Genomic DNA, 22,688 nt, shown 5'->3' with positions numbered 1-22,688 from the left:
GTATGGTATGAAACTGGACTCTATTATACTAAAAATATAATTTAGGAAAAATTCCAGTATTTTTACATTAAAAAGTTGATCTGAAAAATAAAGATGAAAAAGTCTTTCACAAAAAGGTGAGTCCAAAAGTGTTTGGTACTTGCTATCATTTTCTTGGAAAGATCTGAAAAGCAAACTCTAGTCTTGAAAAAAGAAATTGAAAGTGTTAGTCGCTCAGTCACGTCCACCTCTTTGCAACCCCATCAGCTGTAGCTTGTCAGGCTCCTCTGTCCACGGGATTCTCCAGGCAAGAATACTGGAGTGGGTTGCCATTTCCTTCTCCAGGGGATTTTCCCGACCCAGGGATCAAACCTGGGTCTCCTGCGTTGCAGGCAGACTCTTTACTGTCTGAGCCACCAGGATCTATCTCTAGTCTTGAAAAACTAGCCAAAATTAATGTTTCACCTGGAGCACTTGTTCTCAATCCTCTTACAGACAGCTAGTATGCTTCCAATTACACAGTTCCTAGCATACTGTAGATGCATGGTCAATGTTGAATGCATGAATTAACTCTTCAATGTCTCATTTAGAGTCCTATTCTAAATTGTTACATTTTAAAAAGTTCTCTTTTTAAAACAACTCATCACACCAAAATGACATACTCTTAATATTTCAGTATTAGTTCCTTTTAGTTTTTTCAAATAATAGTTTTATTCACTTTCAATCGCTACATAATATTTCATCAAATTCTTACAAACCATAACTTATAAACCATAACTGACCTAATCATATTCTTATTATTGGATATTTAGCCTGAGTTGATGTACTCTCCGTTAAAATTAAAGAGTGCAAAAATGAACATTACATACAGTTTAAGTTGTTATTCTAAAGCTTGATCATGGCATAACACAAAGTTAATATATATCATTAAAACAAACCAATAACAATAATTCAGCAACATCAGTAACAGTTCACTGATTTATTAGATGAACAAACATATCCATATAATCAATGAAAACTGTACGATATATAAAATAATTTAAGAAATGTTGGGAATTAGCAGCACCATCCATTATTGAAATAGCAAGAAAAACTTCACATATTTTATCCAACACGAGAAGAGGATATAACTACTTTAAGACTTATTAATGCCACTGAATGTCTGGGATGATTGAAAAGGGCATCTCTTTAGGCAAACATACCTCCTTCTACTTCAAAGATCTGGTGAGCAAATCTGATGGTTAATGTTTTAGAAAAAATGCTACTAAATGAAATAAGAGATACTGCATAGTATTTTAATTAGGACAAGGAGACTAACACCCAGCTACTTTTGCATGGTTCAACACTTCGGCTTCTATGAAAAATTTAGTTCTGGATTATGAAATTAGAAATAAAAAATAATTTTAAAAAGACACTAGCTGTCTCTAAGAAACATTAAGTGGGACACAGGTCACTATGAAAATACATCACTTTTCCAGTTTGCTTAATAATTTACTTTAAAAAGTTGTGTAGTTTTCATCACAAGTGACATACAAATTTCTTAATAATCATTTTTAAAAGTTTTAATGTACTTCTAAAATCTAATAGATTCTTTTTTTCTTTAAACCTTTAGCCCTGTTGTTACATTTACTGTGTATCAGAGTAAGAGACTGAGTTTGTGTGAAGGATACAAATTTACACACATTTTACAGCAACTTACACCCTAACATCTACAAAATTCACATTTATAATACAAGCAAGTACAAGGCCAGGCTAAAATTGTTGAATTCCAAAAAGTCAAACTCATACTATTTTTATTTTGTCCCCTTAAAAAAAGTTCAACGTCGGCACCAAATTCAAAAAAGCCCTCTTAAGAAGTTTGGAAAAAATTTCCAGACATATTTCAGCAAACACAAACAGTTTTTCTGTGCTGGTGAAGTAAAGGATTTCCAATTTTCTTCTGGCCCCTGAGTCTGCGTCGCATGGTAAGTTTAACAGAGTTCTTGCGCTGGGAGGCTGTGGGGAGGCGTGCAGGCTGAGCGCTACTACCACGACTTAAACCATTCCGCCTGTGCTTCTTCACAAGCGGGCCAGAGTTGGACTCTTCTAATGTCCGTTTGAAGTTTGCCGGAGGGGTTCTTTCAACTTCTTGGGCTTTCATTTGACCTGGGGTCGATATCTTCACATTTTTTTGGTCCATGATGGTGTTTGTTGAATTGGTAGGCACCAGGCCAACGGACAAGCTATTATTCAAAGAATCATGTATCCTTAAAGTCAGGGCTTTAGTGCAATTTTCTTCCAGTGGCTCTGGATCTTTTGAGGATATGACTGCAGCCTGAACATTCCCTCGCGCTAGCTCAGGTGGGACTTCTAAATAATTCTCTGAGAAGGCATTACTACGGACAAGGGCAGGTATATGGTCCTTGGAGTTCAGCCTTGGCCATGGGTCCTCCTCCAGGGACTGAAAAACAAGAAGGTAAGACCAAGTGAGAAATAATTTATCCTAGAATTCAGCTTAACCATTGGGGAAATGAAAGGGTTTCATTAGAATAAATCACAAAACTGTTTACTTGGGGGGTTTATTTCCTACTTTCTCGACTTAATTTCTGAATATCTAGTAGTGTGGAAAAGGTAAAGTGCGACATTAAAGCAATTCTGTCACAAGGGAAATTCAGATTGTTGCTTTGCACCCATCTCCTGAACACTAGATGCTGTTCTGGGATTTGAGAAAATAGGATATACGGGAATGTCTGGGATTTGAGAAAATAGGACATACGGGCAAGTCTGGGATTTGAGAAAATAGGACATACGGGAATGGCTAGGGCAACTTGCAAAGATACAAATGAAATCATATGGAACTTTCAGGTGCTGTTTCTTAAAAGCTTCACAAGGAGGTACAGATATGCACTACTTTAGGTATAGAGCCCCAAATCTAAATGTTTTCGGAATATCCTCCCATCTCCCGACAAGAACATTCTTCCTATCAAATAAGAATCTTCCACTGTTTTAATATTTTATAAAATTACTATTTTAATAACTTTTCCAAGGACAAATTTTAAGCATAAATACTTCCTCTTCCCGAAGTGTGTATCATTTCCCTCAATCTTTCCTCTTTCAATCAAATCAAATTTATTAAAATATTTTCTGAAAAGCCTAAGTAAATCCTTTTGTATTTAGAATGGTAATTAAAGATATATTACTAGTCACCTTCTGATATAAAATTCCCTAGGAATAAACACCTTTTGAAAAAGTGCTTTATAAAAAAGCACATTTATAAAAGTAATTTTCCTTTAATGTTTCCAGAATTAAGAAGAAAAAGGGAAACTGGAGGAATCTAAAAGCATTTCAATTTAACCATAAACATGAGCACGCTTTACTAAGAAAAATAAACCAACTTTAGGTCCACTGGAGGCTAGAGATGAGAAACTCTGAAGTTCCTAACGCAGTACTGCCCCAAAGAGAATACTGCTAAGCTTTTTAAAACGCTTTTATTTATTTATTTGGCTGTGCTATGTCTTAGTTGCAGCGTGCAGGATGGCTACAACATGCAAACTCTTAGCTGTAGCATGTGGGATTTAGTTCCCTGACCAGGGATTGAACCCAGGTCCCCTGCATTGGGAACCTGAAGTCTTAGCCACTGGACCATCAGAAAAGACCCTTAAGAAAAAAAAAAACAAAACACACACCTAAGTATATTTCTTTCTTTCTGGGGTCACTGGTTCATTTATTTATTTTACATTGCATGGTTTATTGAAAGCCCAATTCTTATCTGTTTTAACACTGACTAGATGTTGGGCAGCAATCTTATTTCAAAGTACCGGTGTTGAGCATGGATAACAAAACAGTCTCTATTCTAGAACATTCACATGTGGCTTTCAGCAATATCAACGACAACCTGTCTGTGAATTTATCCCCTCTGCATTAGGTTGATTCCAATGCCTACCCTGATCACAAGCATGTACTGACTGATCACAGAAAACTATACCTCACCAAAAGTAACTGTTGACTAAAGGTTCATCTTGCTTTAATATAGAAAAAGGATTTGCAACAAGACTAGGCAGCAGATAAATTCTGTGAACAGAAGACTTCCTACTAGCAAACAAGCACATTACTAATTTAGGGACCAGAAAAAAAGATACTGATCAGGCCACTTACAGGAACAGAACATAACTGCTCTAGCTTGTACAACAAGGTTTAGACATTAGATGGAATTTCTTTACAAAAGAAAAACAATGGGATGATTTTAGAATTAACAAAATTTATTGGACTTTCTGTTGTGCTGTGTTCTTTTAAACTCACAAACTATTATTCTGATACCACAGGTGCACTGGCTTTTCTTCCCCTACTTATTCCTTTAACTTTTCCATTTCCTTCTCTTTTTATTGGCATTCTACAGGAACACACTGCATCTGTTTGTGCAGTCAACCGCTTAGACTTCTGAGACTCATCTCAGATTAATTACCACCTGTACTGCTAAGCCTTCTTACATGTTCATTAAACACGTGATATTAAGAGCTTACATCCTAAAAATTCACACTTGCAAAGTTTCACTTCAGAGATCCACTTTGAGAGCTCCATATATTTACAATCCAACCGTAAACAGCTAATTACAAATTGTGCCTAGAATGCAACTGAAACTAAGTGCTAATCCTCTGAAAGAACTCTCTTCCTCATTCCTCCTTCCTAGAGCTCTTGGCTTACTTAAAAAAACAGCTAAAATTAGTTTTGCCCTAAAGAAAGATGGAGAAAGAAAGGTGTGCCATAGTAACATATCACTTAAACAGAAGCAGTTTTTTTTTTTTTTCTGTTTTTGTTTTGTTTTTTTTAAAAAGAAAATATGTAAATAAAGAGTACTGGAGTGGGTTGCCATTTCCTCCTCCAGGGGATCTTCCCTCCTTCCCAGGGATCAAACCCATATCTCTTGGTCCTCCTGCATTGGCAGGTGGATTCTTTACCACTGCACCACCTGGGAATCCCCATTATGTTATGCTGCTGCTAAGTCGCTTCAGTCGTGTCCGACTCTGTGCGACCCCATAGACGGCAGCCCACCAGGCTCCCTTGTCCCTGGGATTCTCCAGGCAAGACCACTGGAGTGGGTTGCCATTTCCTTCTTCGGTGCATGAAAGTGAAAGGTAAAAATGAAGTCACTCAGTCATGTACAACTCTTAGCGACCCCATGGACTGCAGCCTACCAGGCTCCTCCATCCATGGGATTTTCTAGGCAAGAGTACTGGAGTGGGGTGCCATTGCCTTCTCCAAAACAGAAGCAGTTTTACTGTCTTTGTCCCAAAACAGAGATGTGAGCACCGATTTAGCTGACGATTCAAACGGAAGCTGGTGTGTCTGTAGATGGCTAACCTAGTCTCAAGTGCCTAATCTAAATATGGGTAAGTCTTAAAAACCGCTCAAAATCAACCAAAATGTCATTATATTCATCTACATGCTACTAAACACAGGATTATTATCCTGTGTTATTTATTAGGAAATTTATTTATCCTGTATTATTTATTAGGAAATAAATCAGAGATACTCATGCGTAGCCATGGTTAACTAAGATAAAAGAAACAAAAGAAGAAAGAAAAAAAAAAAAAAAAGAAACAAAAGAGAACACAATCTCGAGCAGAAATATGTCTTTATTTACTTGTTGGGCCAGAGCCTACAACAGTGATTATTCTGAATGGCTCTAAATACTTTTTCATATTTAGGTGTGGCTAAATGGTTAACAAATAACCATGCCTATACAGAAGTTAGTCCATAGATAAATCTCCTAATCTTTAGTGTAATTATTAGATCATTATTTTTCAGAATTTTAAAATATGTTTTAAAGGGCTTCCCTGGTGGTCTAGTGGTTAAGAATCTGCCTGCCAATGCAGGGGACAGGGTTCCGTCCTGGTCTGGTAAGATCCCGCATGCCGCAAGGCAACTAAGTCCATGAGCCAAAACTACTGAAGCCCACGTGCCGAGAGCCTGCGCTCTGCAACGAGACGGCCCCGCGATGAGAAGCCCACACACCGCAACCAAGAGTACTTCCCGCCTGCAGCAACCAGAGAAAGCCTGCACAGCAACCAAGACCCAGGACAGCCAGAAGTCAATCTTTAGAAAATACGCCTTAAAACTTGTGCCTTGGTGTAATTTCTGTACAATTTTACTAATGCCAACCCACAGATTAACAATTAAGAATGTCCTATTACAGTATCTTCTCTCCCCTCATTCTTACCTCCATCCTACGGCATCTCTATACTACCTACAGTTCAGTTACAAATACGAACACTTTAGGGAACACAAAAGTAATGAATACTTTCAAATACAGAAACCGGTGAACTCTAAAGTGAACATAACCTCCTTCACAACACTCTTAAAAGAGAATCAAGAGACTTTAAAAGATCTCAACCTGCATTATTATTCAAGAGTTTTCAAAGAAAAGAAAGTTTCCACAAGAAATTCTTTTAAGAAAACAAGCATAAAATATTAATTTGTCAATTTCTAAATGAAAAGTCCATGTAAGGAAAATTAAGTTGCCATATATATGTGAAGTAAAAGACAGGAAAGCAATAATGGAAAACTTTCAAGTACTCTATACAGGATCACATACCCAAAATTAAATAAATTCTTTGTACTGTGTAGCTTTGATCATCTTAAAAAACTGCCTCAATACCTGACATAAAATTCCACTGTGTTTCCCATTTTAATGGTCATTCTTCTGAAAGCACATTCTCAGAAGGCCAGGTATATCACAGCAGTTATCAATATTACTAATTATTAGTAGAAAATTAGAAAAAAGTAGGGAAAAAATGGGATGAAATCAGAAGGAAGGGAAATACAATAGCATTTAAACTTATTCCTGAGCACATCTTAAATTCATTCAATATTAATATGGGTAAGAAATAGGAATGATGTTTCTTATTCATGTTAATAGACAACCAATTCTAAAGGCTGATATCCTAAGGTCCAGTTCAGCCTTGATTCTGTATCTTATTCAAACTGCTTAATATCTCGGTCTTATTATCTATAAAATGGAGTTAATTATCTGCACTATTTAGCTTCCAGGGTTATGAGATTCAAATGAAATATCACATATGAAAGTCCACCATACGCTTTTATTTTTATTTTTTTTTATTTTGTAAAAATCATTTATTTCTTTTTTTTTTTTAGTTTTTTTTAAATTTTATTTATTTATTTATTTATTTATTTATTTATTTATTTATTCATTCAGTGGGTTTTGTCATATATTGACATGAATCAGCAATAGATTTACACGTATTCCCCATCCCAATCCCCCCTCCCACCTCCCCCTCCACCTGATTCCTCTGGGTCTTCCCAGTGCACCAGGCCCGAGCACTTGTCTCATGCATCCCACCTGGGCTGGTGACCTGTTTCACCATAGATAGTATACATGCTGTTCTTTCGCAACATCCCACCCTCACCTTCTTCCACAGAGTTCAAAAGTCTGTTCTGTACTTCTGTGTCTCTTTTTCTGTTTTGCATATAGGGTTGTCATTACCATCTTTCTAAATTCCATATATATGTGTTAGTATGCTGTAATGTTCTTTATCTTTCTTTCTGGCTTACTTCACTCTGTATAATGGGCTCCAGTTTCATCCATCTCATTAGAACTGGTTCAAATGAATTCTTTTTAACGGCTGAGTAATATTCCATGGTGTATATGTACCACAGCTTCCTTATCCATTCATCTGCTGATGGGCATCTAGGTTGCTTCCGTGTCCTGGCTAGTACAAACAGTGCTGCGATGAACATTGGGGTGCACGTGTCTCTTTCAGATCTGGTTTACTCAGTGTGTATGCCCAGGAGTGGGATTGCTGGGTCATATGGCAGTTCTATTTCCAGTTTTTTAAGAAATCTCCACACTGTTCTCCATAGTGGCTGTACTAGTTTGCATTCCCACCAACAGTGTAAGAGGGTTCCCTTTTCTCCACACCCTCTCCAGCATTTATTGCTTGTAAGCTTTTAAATGCTTACAAACGTGCATAACATTAGAAGGGAATCAGTATGTTCCAAATATTAATATTGTTAATAGTCTTCAGGGGCCACATCTAGTCACTTGTCTATTAGGTGCTCTACAGAGATCCAGCATGCAGTTTAGTACCTATGGGTACTAAAGAAGAAGCACTAAATAAGAAATACTGATAAGAAGTTACAGAACAAAATCCAAAATCCTATTTTATAAAGAATCTGAAAACTGTTTTCATGTAATACTAACCAGAGAAATTCCATCTATTACAACTTAAATACTAGAGAACTGTATACCTTGACTGGTGGTGTGGAACATGGAGAAGGAGTCATCACGCAGGTTTCTTGACTGTTATAGGAAGGGCTATCAGTCAGGTTCAGATAGAGCTCATCTTCATTGGTGAAATTTCCCTGACTGTCCACTCCCGGAGAGATGCAGATTACTATGGCACTAGTATTATCTGCTCGAAGCATTCGCTGCCTCCAGCGGCCTAGTGCTCGATTCACAAGCATTTTGGCACAAGATTGTCCATGCTCACCCTGTATGTAAAACAACAAAAAAGAAGCTAACTCACACTTTGTTACCACTATGGTTGTACCAAATTAATACAAATTAATAATGTTCAACAAGGCCTACATAAATAATTAAAATTTCAAACCTTCTCCACAATCCCTATAACTATGTTAAGACAGCATTGCTCTAAATTAAAAAATAAATCAATAAAATAAAGTCTTATCCTGTGGTTAAATTTCATCTGTATTTTTATCTTTTTGGGAGCAAGAAACTTGGTCTTCATTGTAACCTTACTTAAGAAAGGTTATACAGAAGTTATCTAAAAGGGGGAAGTAAACATCAAGATATTACAGATAAACAACTGTACGCCAATGAAAATGAATTTTAAAAAGTATTACAATAAATAATTCACAAATGAAATAATCATACATTGAAAAAAACAACCCACACTGCAAAGGGCCAATTTCCTCCTAAAATAAGAGATTCTGCAAATCAGAGACAACACCAACATAAAAAAATGTCAAAGGACATGAACAAAATTCAGAGACAGAGAAATATAAATGGTTCTTAGCTATATATATATATATATGTATACTGTTGCTACCCAGTTACTCAGACATGTCCAACTCTTTGCGACCCCATGGACTGCAGCACACCAAGCTTTCACGTGCTTCACTATCTCCTGGAGTTTGCTCAAACTCATGTCCATTGAGTTGACAATGCCATCCAACGACTTCATCTTCTGTCAGTCCCTTTTCCTCTTGCCCTCAATCTTTCCCAGCATCAGGGTCTTTTCCAATGAGTCAGCTCTCTGCATCAGGTGGTCAAGAGCTTCAGCTTCAGCATCAGTCCTTCCAGTGAATATTGAGGGTTGATTTTCTTTAGGATTGACTAGTTTGATCTCCTTGCTGTCCAAGGGACTCTCCAGAGTTTTCTCCAGCACCACAGTTTGAAAGTAGTTATTCTTTAGCACTCAGTCTTCTTTATGGTCCAACACTCACATCCATATGTGACTATTGGAAAAACCATAGCTTTGACTATATGGACCTTTCTCATCAAAGTGATGTCTCTGCTTTTGAATACACTGTCTAGGTTTTTCAGAGCTTTTCTTCCAAGCAGCAAGTATCTTTTAATTTCATGGCTGCAGTCACAGTCTGCAGTGATTTTGGAGCCCAAGAAAATAAAATCTGTCACTGTTTCCATTTTTTCCCCATTTATTTGCCAGAAAGTGACAGAACCGGATGCCATGATCTTCAGTTTTTTGAATGCTGAGTTGTAAGCCACCTTCTCCCTCTCCTCTTTTCACCTTCATCAAGAAGCTCTTTAGTTCCTCTTCACTTTCTGCCATTAGGGTAAAAGCATTATCTGAGGTGACTGGTATTTCTCCCAGCAACCTTAATTCCAGCTGTGATTCATCCAGTCCAGCATTTCACATGATGTACTCTGCATATAAGTTAAAAATAAGCAGGGTGACAATATACAGCCTTGATGTACTCCTTTCCCAATTTTGAACCAGTCTGTTTTTCCATGTCTGTTTCTACCTACTGCTTCTTGACCTCCATGTGGGTTTCTCAGGAGGCAGGTAAGGTTGTCTGGTATTCCCATCTTTTTAAGAATTTCCACAGTTTGTTGTGATTCACTCAGTCAAAGGCTTATACATACATACATACATACATACATACATAAATGGTTAATGTCACTTATATGAAGAAAAAAGCAATACAAGTCATTATAGTATAGAGATCAAATATATACCAACAGAAACAGTAAAAAAGGAAAAAAACAAATTAAACAATCTCATGTTATACAAATAAATGTGGCTTAGAATAAGACTAATAGCATTATGTTGTTGTTTAGTTGCTAAGTCGTGTCCAACTCTCTACAACCACATGGACTGTAGCCCGCCAGGCTCCTCTGCCCCATGGGATTTCCCAAGCAAGAATACTGGAGTGGATGGCCACTTCTTCTCCAGGGGATCTTCCTGACCCAGCAATCAACCCCGCATCTCCTGCATTGGCAGGTGCATTCTCTACCACTGAGTCACCAGGGAAGCCCCAAAGCATCATACAATGGATTTATAACTGTTAAGTTTCAAAGAACAGAAAAGAAAAATGATGTGCTCCAGAAAAGTTACATGTTTTTAAAGTACCTCTAGAAACAGCTGAATAATGAAAATGAGTAGAAATGTCTGAAAAAGAAATGTGCCATGAACTATAAGCAGAAAAAATTTTTACTTAATGCGATAAAATAATGTGTTGCAAGATTAAATATTAACATACTATAATGTATACTATATAATAATGTATAATGTACTACAGTACTATACATACTTTATTAAAATATATATAACACATATGTCATTTAACTGTCAGCTCTACCCCTAAAGTTTATATATTCAAACTGAATAAAGAACTGGGTTTTTGTTCATTCTTTCCTTGGCAAACAGGTAATCAATTTTATTTGGGGTTGTCTGATCTTGGTCATGTTACAGTATTCAATACATTAATGATGGCAAACTGCAAAAACTCATCTCAGCTGCTTTAAAATCTTAGTATTAAGCCATCCTTGCATTCCTAAGAAAAGTATCATGTGTAATGATGCCCCCCTTCTAATATGAAAAATATGTACCTTAACTGATGAAAGGCAGCATTAATCTGTAGCTCATCAATCTATCCCACCCCCCGGTGTACAGGCATGTCGTACCACTCGCCCAACACTAGTGCCCTGAGAACTCGCTGAAGGATTCCACCTTTCACTTCTGTGTGCCTGTTTCCCTCCCAGCAAAGCTCCACAAAAAGGAAATCTATATCAGCCATTTCTACTACCTTACTTGCATTCTCCCTCAGCTCACTGATTCTGTTGACTTGAAAGTCGCTCAGTTGTGTCCGACTCTTTGCTACCCCAAGGACTACACAGTCCATGGAATTCTCTAGGTCAGAATACTGGAGTGGGTGGCCTTTCCCTTCTCCAGGGGGTCTTCCCAACCCAGGGATCAAACTCAGGTCTCCCGCATTGCAGGCAGATTCCTTACCAGCTGAGCCACACAGGAAGCCCAAGAATACTGGAGTAGGTAGCCTCTCCCTTCTCCAGCAGATCTTCCTGACCCAGGAATCGAACCAGGGTCGCCTGCATTGCAGGTGGATTCTTTACCAACTGAGCCATCAGGGAAGCCCCTGTTGACTTGGGCCGCTCCATAATACTGTGTCCTTTTCTTCCACCATACTGTCTCACTAGGGGAGGTCACAAATTGTTGTGGCTTTACTTTACTCCTGTTAACACTGAAATTAGCATTTCCAGGCATTGCCTTTCAGTAACTGCCTACTGAAGATATCTATTTAGATGAACCAAAGGCACCTCCTATTCAACATACCTACATATGAACTAATCATCCCTCCTCACAAAACGATGTGCTTCTTCTTCATAACAGCTTCCAGCCATCACTAAGAGATTTGGGTGTCATACTCTCCCTTCTTAAAACCCAAGTTCTGTCAATCCTATCACTTAATGTATTTCTTTTTTGCTTGTGTGTGTGCAGTGTATACAGTCTTTTTGTTTTTCCATTGCTGCCTTAGATCAAGCTTGCAAAAATTTTCATTTGGAACGTAACAGCAGCCTCCATAGAAGAAGCCTAATAAACTCATTAAGAAAAATAAAATCAAATACACTGGCAGTAAAAATCAACATGTAAAAAGAGATGAAGACAGATCTTAATAAATATGACTCTATTCATCGAAATTCACCTTCTCACGGCGATTCTTCACTAATCACTGCTGACACGTATTCTCTTTCATTGCCAACTCTGCCGGTCTAATTCTATTAAGGGGTGAGACGGTTTTCCTGCACATCCTAATAAATACAATCTTCACATCCATTATCATCTACCCTCTATTTTATATTCCACTCTGCAATGAGTATGCTTTCTAAAATGCTTTTCAATGCTCTCCACTACCTGGTTACAAAGACCTAACTTCATAACAGACCATTTGAAACCTTTTTGCCTCTTGTTTTTCAATCACATCAAGTTACTTGTGAAACTTGAATGTGTTGGAGACTGTCTCTTGGACTTTACACATTCTATTCGTCTGTCTGGAAAGCTTCACTCTTCTCTCTTGATTTCTTAACCTCGTAAATTCAACTCTACCTTTAAGACACGCTCAAATACGAGTCTCACCCATGAAACTTCCTTATGCAATCTTCAAGTTTCCTATCCTTTCTCTCTCAGTTCTCAACTCCTGATCTAAATATTGTTCTATAGATGCTCTTTCAATACTCATTTAGGTGTTTATGAATAGGTTCTTCTAGCCCAATAAAACTGGCTTATGGACTCATCATACCACTGAAATGTTTCTTTTTCTCTCATCATTAAAGAATTATAAATCCAGGGACTTCCCTGGTAGTTCCTGTGGTTAAGAATCTGCCCTGCAATGCAAGGAACGTGGGTTCAACCCCTGGTCAGGGAACTAAGATTCACAAGACTAGGGACAACTAAGCCCACGCATCATAACTACCCGGCCGGCATGCTACAACTAGAGAGCTGGCAGGTTACAACCAAACCCTGACACAACCAAAAAAAGGACTATAAACCCAACAGACATGGGAATTCTCTGGCAGTCAGTGGCTAGGACTGCATGCTTTCACTATCAAGGATCCAGGTTACCTGGCCAGGGAACTAAGATCCTGCAAGCTAGCACAGCCAAACAAAATAATATTTATTTTATTTAATCTTTCTTTTACATCTAACATCACTGACCAAATGCATCATACTAGGCCCGAGCTTATAGAATTAACTAGATACATGACTCTTAGATGGCACTAGTGGTAAAGAATCTGCCTGCCAACATAGGAGATGCCAGAGATGCAGGTTCGATCCCTGGGTCAGGAAGATCCCCTGGAGTAGGAAATGGCAACCCACTCCAGTATACTTGCCTGGGAAATTCCACAAGAGGATCCTGGCAGGTTATAGTCCATGGGATCGCAAAGAGTTAGACATGACTGAGCATGTATGCATGCACTTATCATTAAAGCAACTCACAATCAAATGGTACTGATAGCTATCTACACATCCTAGTTGCAATAACATGGCAAATGCTGAGCAAGGGCCATGTTCTATTTACCTTTGCATCCTGTGTACTGAGTGCCTAACACGGTAGTTGACGGAATAAATGCAGGCAATTTAATACAAGTTATTTTATGTTGTCTCCTTAGTTAGCTTCACCAATCCTCTCATCTTAGGAAAAGATCATCTTTTCCAAGGAGCCGTTGATTCCAGTTAGTTCCATGTGCTCTGGACCGGCATCTCTTATTTCTCTTATTCTGTCAATCTTTCTTGTAAAGACTATAAAGCTGCTCTCCAGACCCTGTCTTTCCAAGGCAACAGTGCCAATTCCCTTGTCTTGCTGAACACTCACGTCTACTTCCTAGGCTCACAAAGTACTCTCTCATCGTCACTCCAACCTGCCAGCTAATGCTCCCATCACTTCAACTGAAACTCTGCATCCTTGAAGATCACTAATATTAGAAGATCCTAACTGTAAATCCCAATACCCTGTTTTCATCCATCTGCTTCTACTTCTTTGTAGAATTTGACATTGCAGGCTACTGCTCCAAAAACACACTCTTTCCTTGCCTTCAATAACATCACACTTTCCCAAATCTCCTTGCTTTGTCATTGCTCAGAATGAAGAGATCAATTTTCAAGCAAGCCATGAAGGAAAGAAAAGAATTTTCTCACTGATGGTTGTTTCAAGGTTTGCAATTGAATAAAGCAGTACAGGTAACAGAGTTACCACATGACCCAGCAATTTCATTCCCAGGTCGATATGAGAGAACTGAGAACATGTCCACACAGAAACTTGTCCATGAATGTTAATAGCAGCGGCATTCAAAATAGCCAAAAAATGGAAACAGTTCAAGGATCCATCATTCCCCTAATGAGCTGCAGAAATCTATACTTTACTTCTTTTCCAGCCAGGGCAAATGCAAAGACCTATTCCAGAGGAACACACTTAGTTCATATTCAAGACTCCTGACGAAAGTACCAGAACAATGTGCAGGTGATAATATTGAATTGAGTTACTTCTCACCATCAGGTATTTTTTCTCCTCTTGGTCCTGGCACATTGAGATGGCGTCTTGAGGTGGAATCATATTCCAAAGTCCATCACTTCCCAAGATAATATACTTGTGCTTCTGGGGGTCAAGAGTGTGGACACTTGTGTCTGGTTCAGGTGACACCACAAACTCACCACTGAAGAAATCATAGCTCCACAAATCACCTGGGGAGCAGGAGGCAAAAAAAGCCAGAAGTGTTATTTCCAAGAGAGTAGTATCCCATCAACAGATTAAAGAAGAAAATCTACATGTTCATCTCAAAAGATGCAGAATAGCATTTGATAACATTTGAAATCCATTCATGATTTTCAAAAAGAAAAATTCTTAGCAAACTAGAAATTTTAAAAGTTAACTCTCTTATTAACCTGATAAAAGCATGTCTTCTATCACCACTTTTCTTCCAGTTCTATACGAAGGATCCTTCTCAACACAGTAAGAAAATAAAAATATATCATATATATGTATTAGAAAGGAGAAAATAAAACTATCATTATTTGTAGATAATTTTATTTCTATATAGGAAATCAAAAAGAAATTAGATAAATTATCAGAACAGGAACACTTAGCGAGGTTGCTAAATACCCAATAAATAAAAGTCAGCAGTATCTCTATATAACAGCAAGAAACAGAAAATATAAAATTTTAAACAATTCCATTTACAACAATGCAACAATGAACCAAATGCAAGGTACTGCAAAGTTTAACAAAAGGTATGCAAATCTATCATGGACAAAATTATACAATTAGATTCCAGATTATTTAAATACACAGAGAAATAAATTCTAATCAAAGATAGGAAGATCATGAAGATGTTAAGTCTTCCAAAAATAACCCATAACATCAGTGTGATTCCAACTAAAATCCCAAAAGGATTATTGTAGAATCTGACGAACTGATTCAAAAACGTATAGGAAGGCACTACTGTATAGCACAGGGAACTCTACTCAATATTCTGTAATGACTGATATGAGAAAGAACCAATACTCTGTAACGATCTGTATGAGAAAAGAATCTAAAGTATCACTGATTCACTTTGCTGTACAGCAGAAACTAACATGACATTGCAAATCGATTGTATTTCAGTAAAACCTTTTAAAAATACATTGAAAAGTAGAAACATAAAATGTACAGGGAAGAGCAAATGGCCAAGATTAACTAAGATAACTGTGAAGAAAAGATAAAATGGGGAGAAGTTGCTCTATAAGTAGGAGTTCTAGTGGCTAACTGAAAACCTGTTAACCTCCTAGGTCAAGAAAATTTGATGCAACCCCCCTACATCAAATCGGAAAGGATGAGTGCCAGTCACTTGGAAGAAAATTGCAGAGATAAAAATGAGCATTTTTATGCTTTTAACCTATCTTTGGAAGCTAAAAAGTTTTAATCAGTCTTTGGAAATCAATAGCTCACCCTTTCAGTGAACCAATAAAAGAAGATTTCTTACATAGTTATCTTCTCCTTGATTAGCTCCACATAAAACAACATCTAAAACTTCTGCCTTTCAGATCCACTGGATGTAGACCTCAGAATGTTCAACATAAAAAAACTTTTCGTTGACTCAGGTCATCAACAAGATCAATAAAACTGAAATAGGAAGAAAATTTATAGAAGCCATCTATTCTTTTGTGATACACAAGATAACTAAGGAGGACAATATAAACTCTTCTGCTCCCTGAAACAGGAAGGAGGGGACAGAAAGGAGGAAACAAATTTCTGCCTCTTTTGTTTGTTGTCATGTTCTTTGGAGAAAGACCTTAAATTAAGAGCAAAAAGTTTTCAGACAAGAGGATAAATTGTGTTTGCCGCTGCTAAGCAGGTCTGACTTTTGCTAAATAAGAGGAAGTTCTTTGTCCTCTCCTTATTCAAACTTCACCATACCTTCCCATCAGAAATACTGGTCATTTCAAATATGCTCAGAGCCCAAGGAAAGAATAGCTCGAATCAATTACTCTAATATAAAATAGCAACTCACTGCTAAACCAGCCTCTTGAAAGGGGCAATTCATTCTTCAGAGTAACAAAAGAGACCACATATGACCACTAAAAAGCGAGTTATAATCCAGGCCAGCTCACAAAGACACAGTCATCTCTTTATACCAGTAAAAGAAAACTCCCTGGCTGAAACTATAAAAACGAACATGGATGGAAAAAGAGTTAGGATGAATATTAAAGTAGCAATTACAGGGGTTCATACATGATGTTAAAAGCCTTCAAAAGTAGTTTTCCCCCAATATTTGGAATTAATATTGCCATTCCAAGTAAGAACATAAATTTCCATACAGCAGAATCCCTAATATGTCTAAAACTAAAATCTAGGTTAAAAAAAAAACAAAACTGGAGGCCTTTATACAGAGTGAAGTAAGCCAGAAAGATAAACACCGATACAGTATACTAACACATATATATGGAATTTAAAAAGATGGTAACGATAACCCTATATGCAGGACAGAAAAAGAGACACAGATATATAGAACAGACTTTTGGACTCTGTGGGAGAAGGCGAGGGTGGGATGATCTGAAGAGAATAGCATTGAAACATGTATATTTTCAAGTGTGAAACAGATTGCCAGCCCAGGTTGGATGCATGAGACAAGTGCTCAGGGCTGGTGCACTGGGAAGACCTAGAGGGATGGGATGGAGAGGGAGGTGGGAGGGGGGATCAGGATGGGGAACACATGTAAATCCATGGCTGATTCATGTCAATGTATGGCAAAAACCACTACAATATTGTAAAGTAATTAGCCTCCAGCTAATAAAAATAAAAAAAAAAAAAAAGAAAATGTCATGCTGATCCAGAATTGTGTAATATAAAACTCATCTTCAAATTTTTCCAATTATCTCAATAACGTCTCTCTTTTTTGGCCACACTGCGTGTCTCGCCTGGCCAAGGATCAAGTACCTTACTGGGCCCCCTCAGTAAAAGTGCTGAGTCCTAACCACTGGATCACCAGGGAATTTCGCAATAATTCTTTTTTTAAGAAACATTTATTTATGGCTGCGCTGGTCTTTGTTGCTGCTTTCTCTAGTTGCAGCAAGCAGGGCCTTCTCACCCGCAGTGGCTCTTCCTGTTGCAGAGCATGGGCTCTAGAGCTCTCGGGCCTCAGTGGCTGCAGCGTGTGAGCTCCGCAGTTGTGGTACACAGGCTTAGTCGCTCCCCAGCATGTGGGATCTTCCCAGACCAGGGATCGAGCCTGGGTCCCATGCATTGGCAGGCAGATTCTGAACCACAGGACCACCAGGAAAAGTCCAACAACCCTTTTTTTAATGTCCAGGATCCACTCATGGATCGTTCATTGCATTTAGTTGGCATATTTTTAGTTGTTTTTAACCCAGAACAACTCTCTAGCTTTTGTGATTTTTGTCATTCATGACACTGACAGACGATTGTCAAAAGTCTCCAGGCCAGCTGTTTTGCAGAATGACCCGTGATTTAGGGTTTTGCTTTCTGTTTGCTTCTTTGTGTTCTGCAAGATATAAAGGCTTGTGTTCAGGTTAAATTTGGTTTTGGCCAGAATACTACATCTTTCTCAGCTAATCACATGAGGAGGTACAGTGTCAGTCTGTCCCATTGGCATTGCCGAGTTTGATCATTCAGTTAAACTGCTGTCCACCAGCGCTGTAAAGGTATCCCCAAGTAATCTGCAGGGTGATAGTTTGAGACTGTGTGAAATATCCTGTTTTTACCAAAATATGCCAGGCTTTAGCATCCATTAATGATTCTTGCACAAATCACATGTTATCATAATGGTTGTAAACTGAAGACAGAACACTAACATTATTAGCTGTCTTTCCCTATTTATGTATTCTCGGCTACACCGGGTCGCTGCTGCACACGGGCTTTCTCTAGAGTGGCCGCTGGCCTCTAGCTGCAGTGCTCGGGCTTCTCACTGCGGGGGCTTCTCTTGCTGGGGAGCAGAGCTGGGCTCAGGAGTTGTGGCGCGCAGGCTTAGGTGCTCTGCTACATGCTGAATCTTCCTGGACCAGGGATCAAACCTGTGTCCCCTCACTGGCAGGTGGATTCTCAACCACGGGACCACCAGGCAAGCCCCTAGTTATCTTGTCTAAAGAAAAGCTTTCCATTCTTCTACTTCTTTATAATCTTTTTGTATATGGACTTAGGGAGTCTCCTGCACTTCAGGTGGACTCTTTACACTGAGCCACCAGAGAAGTCTTCTACATGGCTTTCAGTGCAGTTCAGTCGCTCAGTCGTGTCTAACTCTTTGCGACCCCATGGACTACAGCATGCTAGGCTTCCCTGTCCATCATCAACTCCTGAAGCTTACTCAAACTCATGTCCATCGAGTCGGTGATGCCATACAACCATCTCATCCTCTGTTGTCCCCTTCTTCTCCTGCCTTCAGTCTTTCCTAGCATCAGGGTCTTTTCAAATGAGTCAGTCCTTCGCATAGGATGGCCAAAGTATTGGAGTTTCAGCTTCAGCATCAGTCCTTCCAATGAATATTCAGGACTGATTTCCTTTAGGATGGACTGGTTGGATCTCCTTGAAGTCCAAGGGTCTCTCAAGAGTCTTCTCCAACACCACAGTTCAAAAGCATCAATTTTTCGGCACTCAGCTTTCTATAAAGTCCAATTCTCACATCCATACATGACTACTGGAAAAACCATAGCTTGGGCTAGACGGACTTTTGTTGGCAAAGTAATGTCTCTGTTTTTTAATATGTTGTCTAGGTTGGTCATAGCTTTTCTTCCAAGGAGCAAGCGTGTTTTAATTTTATGGCTGCAGTCACCATCTGCAGTGATTTTGGAGCCCAAGAAAATAAAGTCTCTCACTGTTTCCATTATTTCCCATGGCTTTACCTGATATCAAATGAGTAGGAATCAGAATCGAGCTAAGTGTTTTTATCATTGGTCTAGGGTTTGTACACCATCATATGGGCACAGAATGTTCTTCCTCTACATATTGAAGGGAGGGAGACATCATGGCAGATGTTGCTGGTTGCCTGTTCAACGGCCTTTTGCTCTCACTAGGGGCCCTGGAATGATACCAGATGAGAACGAGGCCTTTCTTCTGGGTTCGGTGTGTTCTCTGCTCGCTCCTGAGGCACACTGCGGCCAGCGGGTGCAGGACACCTGGAAGCCCTTATCCCTAGGGAATTTCAGCATCACCTCCTCACCCTCACTCCGTGAGTGGCTTCCCACAAAGAGGTTCCCAGCGACTTTTGTCTCACCTAATCCATCCCCAAAACTCAACCAAAATCATCTCTTTAAAACACAGACTTAAGGCGGATGGTGGTGATGGCTGCACAACAATATAAATGTACTTAATATACTTCAACTGAACTGAACACTTAAAATGACTAAAATGGTAGATTTTGTTATAGGTCTTTTGCCATAATTAAAACACACACACACACACACACACACACACACAACCTAGCTGTTTCCCTCCCTAACTCTGCAATAGTTTACTCTTGCATAACTCTTAACCACAGCCTAGAAAAGTGCAGTATTTTCTCACTTGATCAATGCCTCTTATTCTCATACCTCTGTTTCACATTCCCTATTCAGAGTCCCTTATATTCGCCAGGCCTCCTCCTATCACAGAGCTGTTCACAAATGCAGTTCTTATGCCAAGAACACATTTTCTTCCTCTATTAGCTTTCCATAATTCTTCAAAGCTCAGTTCAAACATCACTTCAGTGGCTCTCCAGCTAGGTAAAATATTCCTACTTAAAGTTCTCTTTAACAGACATACAAATACTTAAAAAGAGTTGTCATTTTTCACTTCTTTCTGTGATCACTTGATGAATGCCTCTCCCCTCTCTAAACCATAAGCTTCCATGAGGGCAAAGGCCCTGTGTTTGGCACACTGTTGTTCAGTCACTAAGTCAGGTCTGACTCTGCAACCCTATGGACTGCAGCACGCCAGGCTTCCCTGTCCTTCACTATCTTCTAGAGTTTTCTCAAACTCACGTCCATTGAGTTGGTGACACTATTCTACCATCTCATCCTCTGTTGCCCGCTTCTACTCCTGTCCTCAGTCGTTCCCAGCATTACGGTGTCTGCACTCAAATATCTGTACAATGAATAAATGATTTCTAAGACTCACATGCAATTCCATCAGGGCGACACTAGGAGGCACCTTTGCTACATTTGCACTCAAGTAATTTTGATCATCAACAGTACAAATTTTGATAAGCAAACTTCTCTCCCAAAAAGCTAGAAGAAAAATGGCAATAAATACTATAATTTAATTTTACTACGGGCCAACAATAATTACCATGCAACAAGTTAAACTTTAAAAACAAAAGCTAGAACTTAATTTCTTATATTTTTTCCCCTATGTGCCAGAATAAAGACAGGTAAAGTGATACTAACAAAGCATTTCTTTTAGCTTAAATATTCAAATTTAAAGGATATTATCTTTTTAATGCTGTACACCTTAAACTTAATATACAGTACTGGATGTCAGTTAAATCTCAATAAAGGTATTTGAGGTGAAAATATGTGATCGAAAAATAAAATCAAGAGAAAAAGCAGAACTGATTTTGTCATTACTGAAACAATATAATCTCTCCCATAGACTTTTTGTATGAAAAGATCCATTTATTTCCACGTATTTGTTTACAAAATTGTTAATGCAATTGTCATAGGACATTACCATAACAATTGTATTTTATCTCCTACATGGTGTTTGCACTGGCCGAGTGGATCTTTCCCAGAAACTGTGATTATTTCTTCCCTTTTTATTTTCTTTTTTTTAATTTCTTCCCTTTTTAAAACAACAGTAGCAAACCCTCTCTCGGGTTTCAACTCTAGCTACAGCCCCATCTCTCCTTCCCAAACTCCTAGGAAGAGTGTCTAAAACTTGTTATATCAAAATTTCTTCTTCTTGCTCTTTCTTGAACCAACTCCAGTCACAACTGGAGTTATCCAACCAAAAGCTACTTTGTCAAGGTCACCAATGACTTTCACATCACCTCTCAAGTCTGCTTTACCTGAGCTTTCAACAGTATTTGAAATTTCTCTTAGCTTTTAGGACACTCTCCTGGGCTATCCTGTACTTTACTGGTGGCTCTTTCTGTTCTGTCTTACCTCATTCCTCCATTCATGCCCCTACCTCTTAACAGGGAGAGCATCTCAGGCCTCAGTCACTGGACCTTCCCCTCCCCTTTCCTACCTACACTCAATCCCTTGATTCAGCCACAAACTGATGTCTTTAGCCTAGCTCTCACTAACTGATTCTCATAACCAGAAGCCAAATGGATATCACCGCTACAGTATCTGATAAGCACCTTGAAGGTAACTTGTCCGAAGCTGAACTCCTGACTGCCCCCACTCTGCTCTTTGCTCCATCGGTTAATGGCAAATCTTCCTCTCAAGTTCCTCAGTTAAAAAAAAAAAAAAAAATCATAAAAAGGACACTCCGGATTGTTGTTCCTTCTACCTGAATTCTCATGCCCCAGTCTCCCATAGGCCTCCATGCCCTCATCTCTTCACGCAGTGTCATCTCTTCAGACCTCCTCTGACCATTCCATTTAAAATTATGACTCCCACCTCCCAGTGTTTCCTGCCTTATTTTCCATGTCAGCACTTTTCACTATATACCACAATATATATGCTACTTATTTATATTAGTTTATCATGTTTCCCCCTACTAGAAAGTAAGATCCGTAGAGGTCAAGAAATCTTCACTGGTTTCCTTCACTGCAGAATCCTCAAAACCTAGAGCAGTACCTGTAACATAGTATGCATTTAGTAAATACTTGGTGAATGAATAAACAATCATGAAGAAGTGGGGACTCTGTGTGTGGTTTTAGAATATTTGCACATACTGATACTTTTTAAGAAGTAGAGCTTAATTCCCCTCCACTTAAGGGTAGGAGAGATTGAGTGACTCACTGCTAACCAAAAAAAAAAATGGAGGAGGTGATAAAATGTCACTTGTTTATGACACTAGATCATAAAAGTACATTGTGGCCACTACCCTGTTCTCTCTCAGATCACTCGCTCCAAGAAGGCCAGCCGCCATGGAATGAAGATGCATCAAACACCCTACAGAGGAGCCCCCTGGGCAAGGAATGGAGGCCTCCTGGCAACAGCCATGTGAGTAGGTTGTCCTAGAAGTGAATGCCCCGCCCTATTCAAGCTTTCAGAACAAAGTCACACTGGACAGTTTGA

At 38.8% G+C, this 22,688-nt stretch overlaps 1 protein-coding gene across 3 annotated transcripts in view; it reads right to left on the bottom strand.

The window, feature by feature from the left end:
* Positions 1-943: 943 nt before the first annotated feature.
* PPM1D (protein phosphatase, Mg2+/Mn2+ dependent 1D) overlaps positions 944-22,688 on the bottom strand; it is a 57,203-nt gene continuing 35,458 nt past the window's right edge. For 2 of the 3 annotated variants that reach the window (XM_043482190.1, XM_043482199.1), the window contains exons 4-6: positions 14,524-14,714; positions 8,224-8,466; positions 944-2,419 (exon numbers count right to left, since the gene is read on the bottom strand). In XM_043482190.1, coding sequence (XP_043338125.1) covers positions 1,862-2,419; positions 8,224-8,466; positions 14,524-14,714 — 992 coding nt within the window. In that variant the 3' untranslated portion in view covers positions 944-1,861. The remainder of the gene's footprint in view (positions 2,420-8,223; positions 8,467-14,523; positions 14,715-22,688) is intronic. The other variant, XM_043482207.1, reaches the window with a different exon arrangement.

Source organism: Cervus canadensis, chromosome 1 (assembly GCF_019320065.1).
Source record: "Cervus canadensis isolate Bull #8, Minnesota chromosome 1, ASM1932006v1, whole genome shotgun sequence".
Classification (NCBI taxonomy): domain Eukaryota; kingdom Metazoa; phylum Chordata; class Mammalia; order Artiodactyla; family Cervidae; genus Cervus; species Cervus canadensis.
The sequence above is the reverse complement of the archived record's forward strand: the minus strand, read 5'-3'. Positions and strand labels throughout refer to the sequence as shown.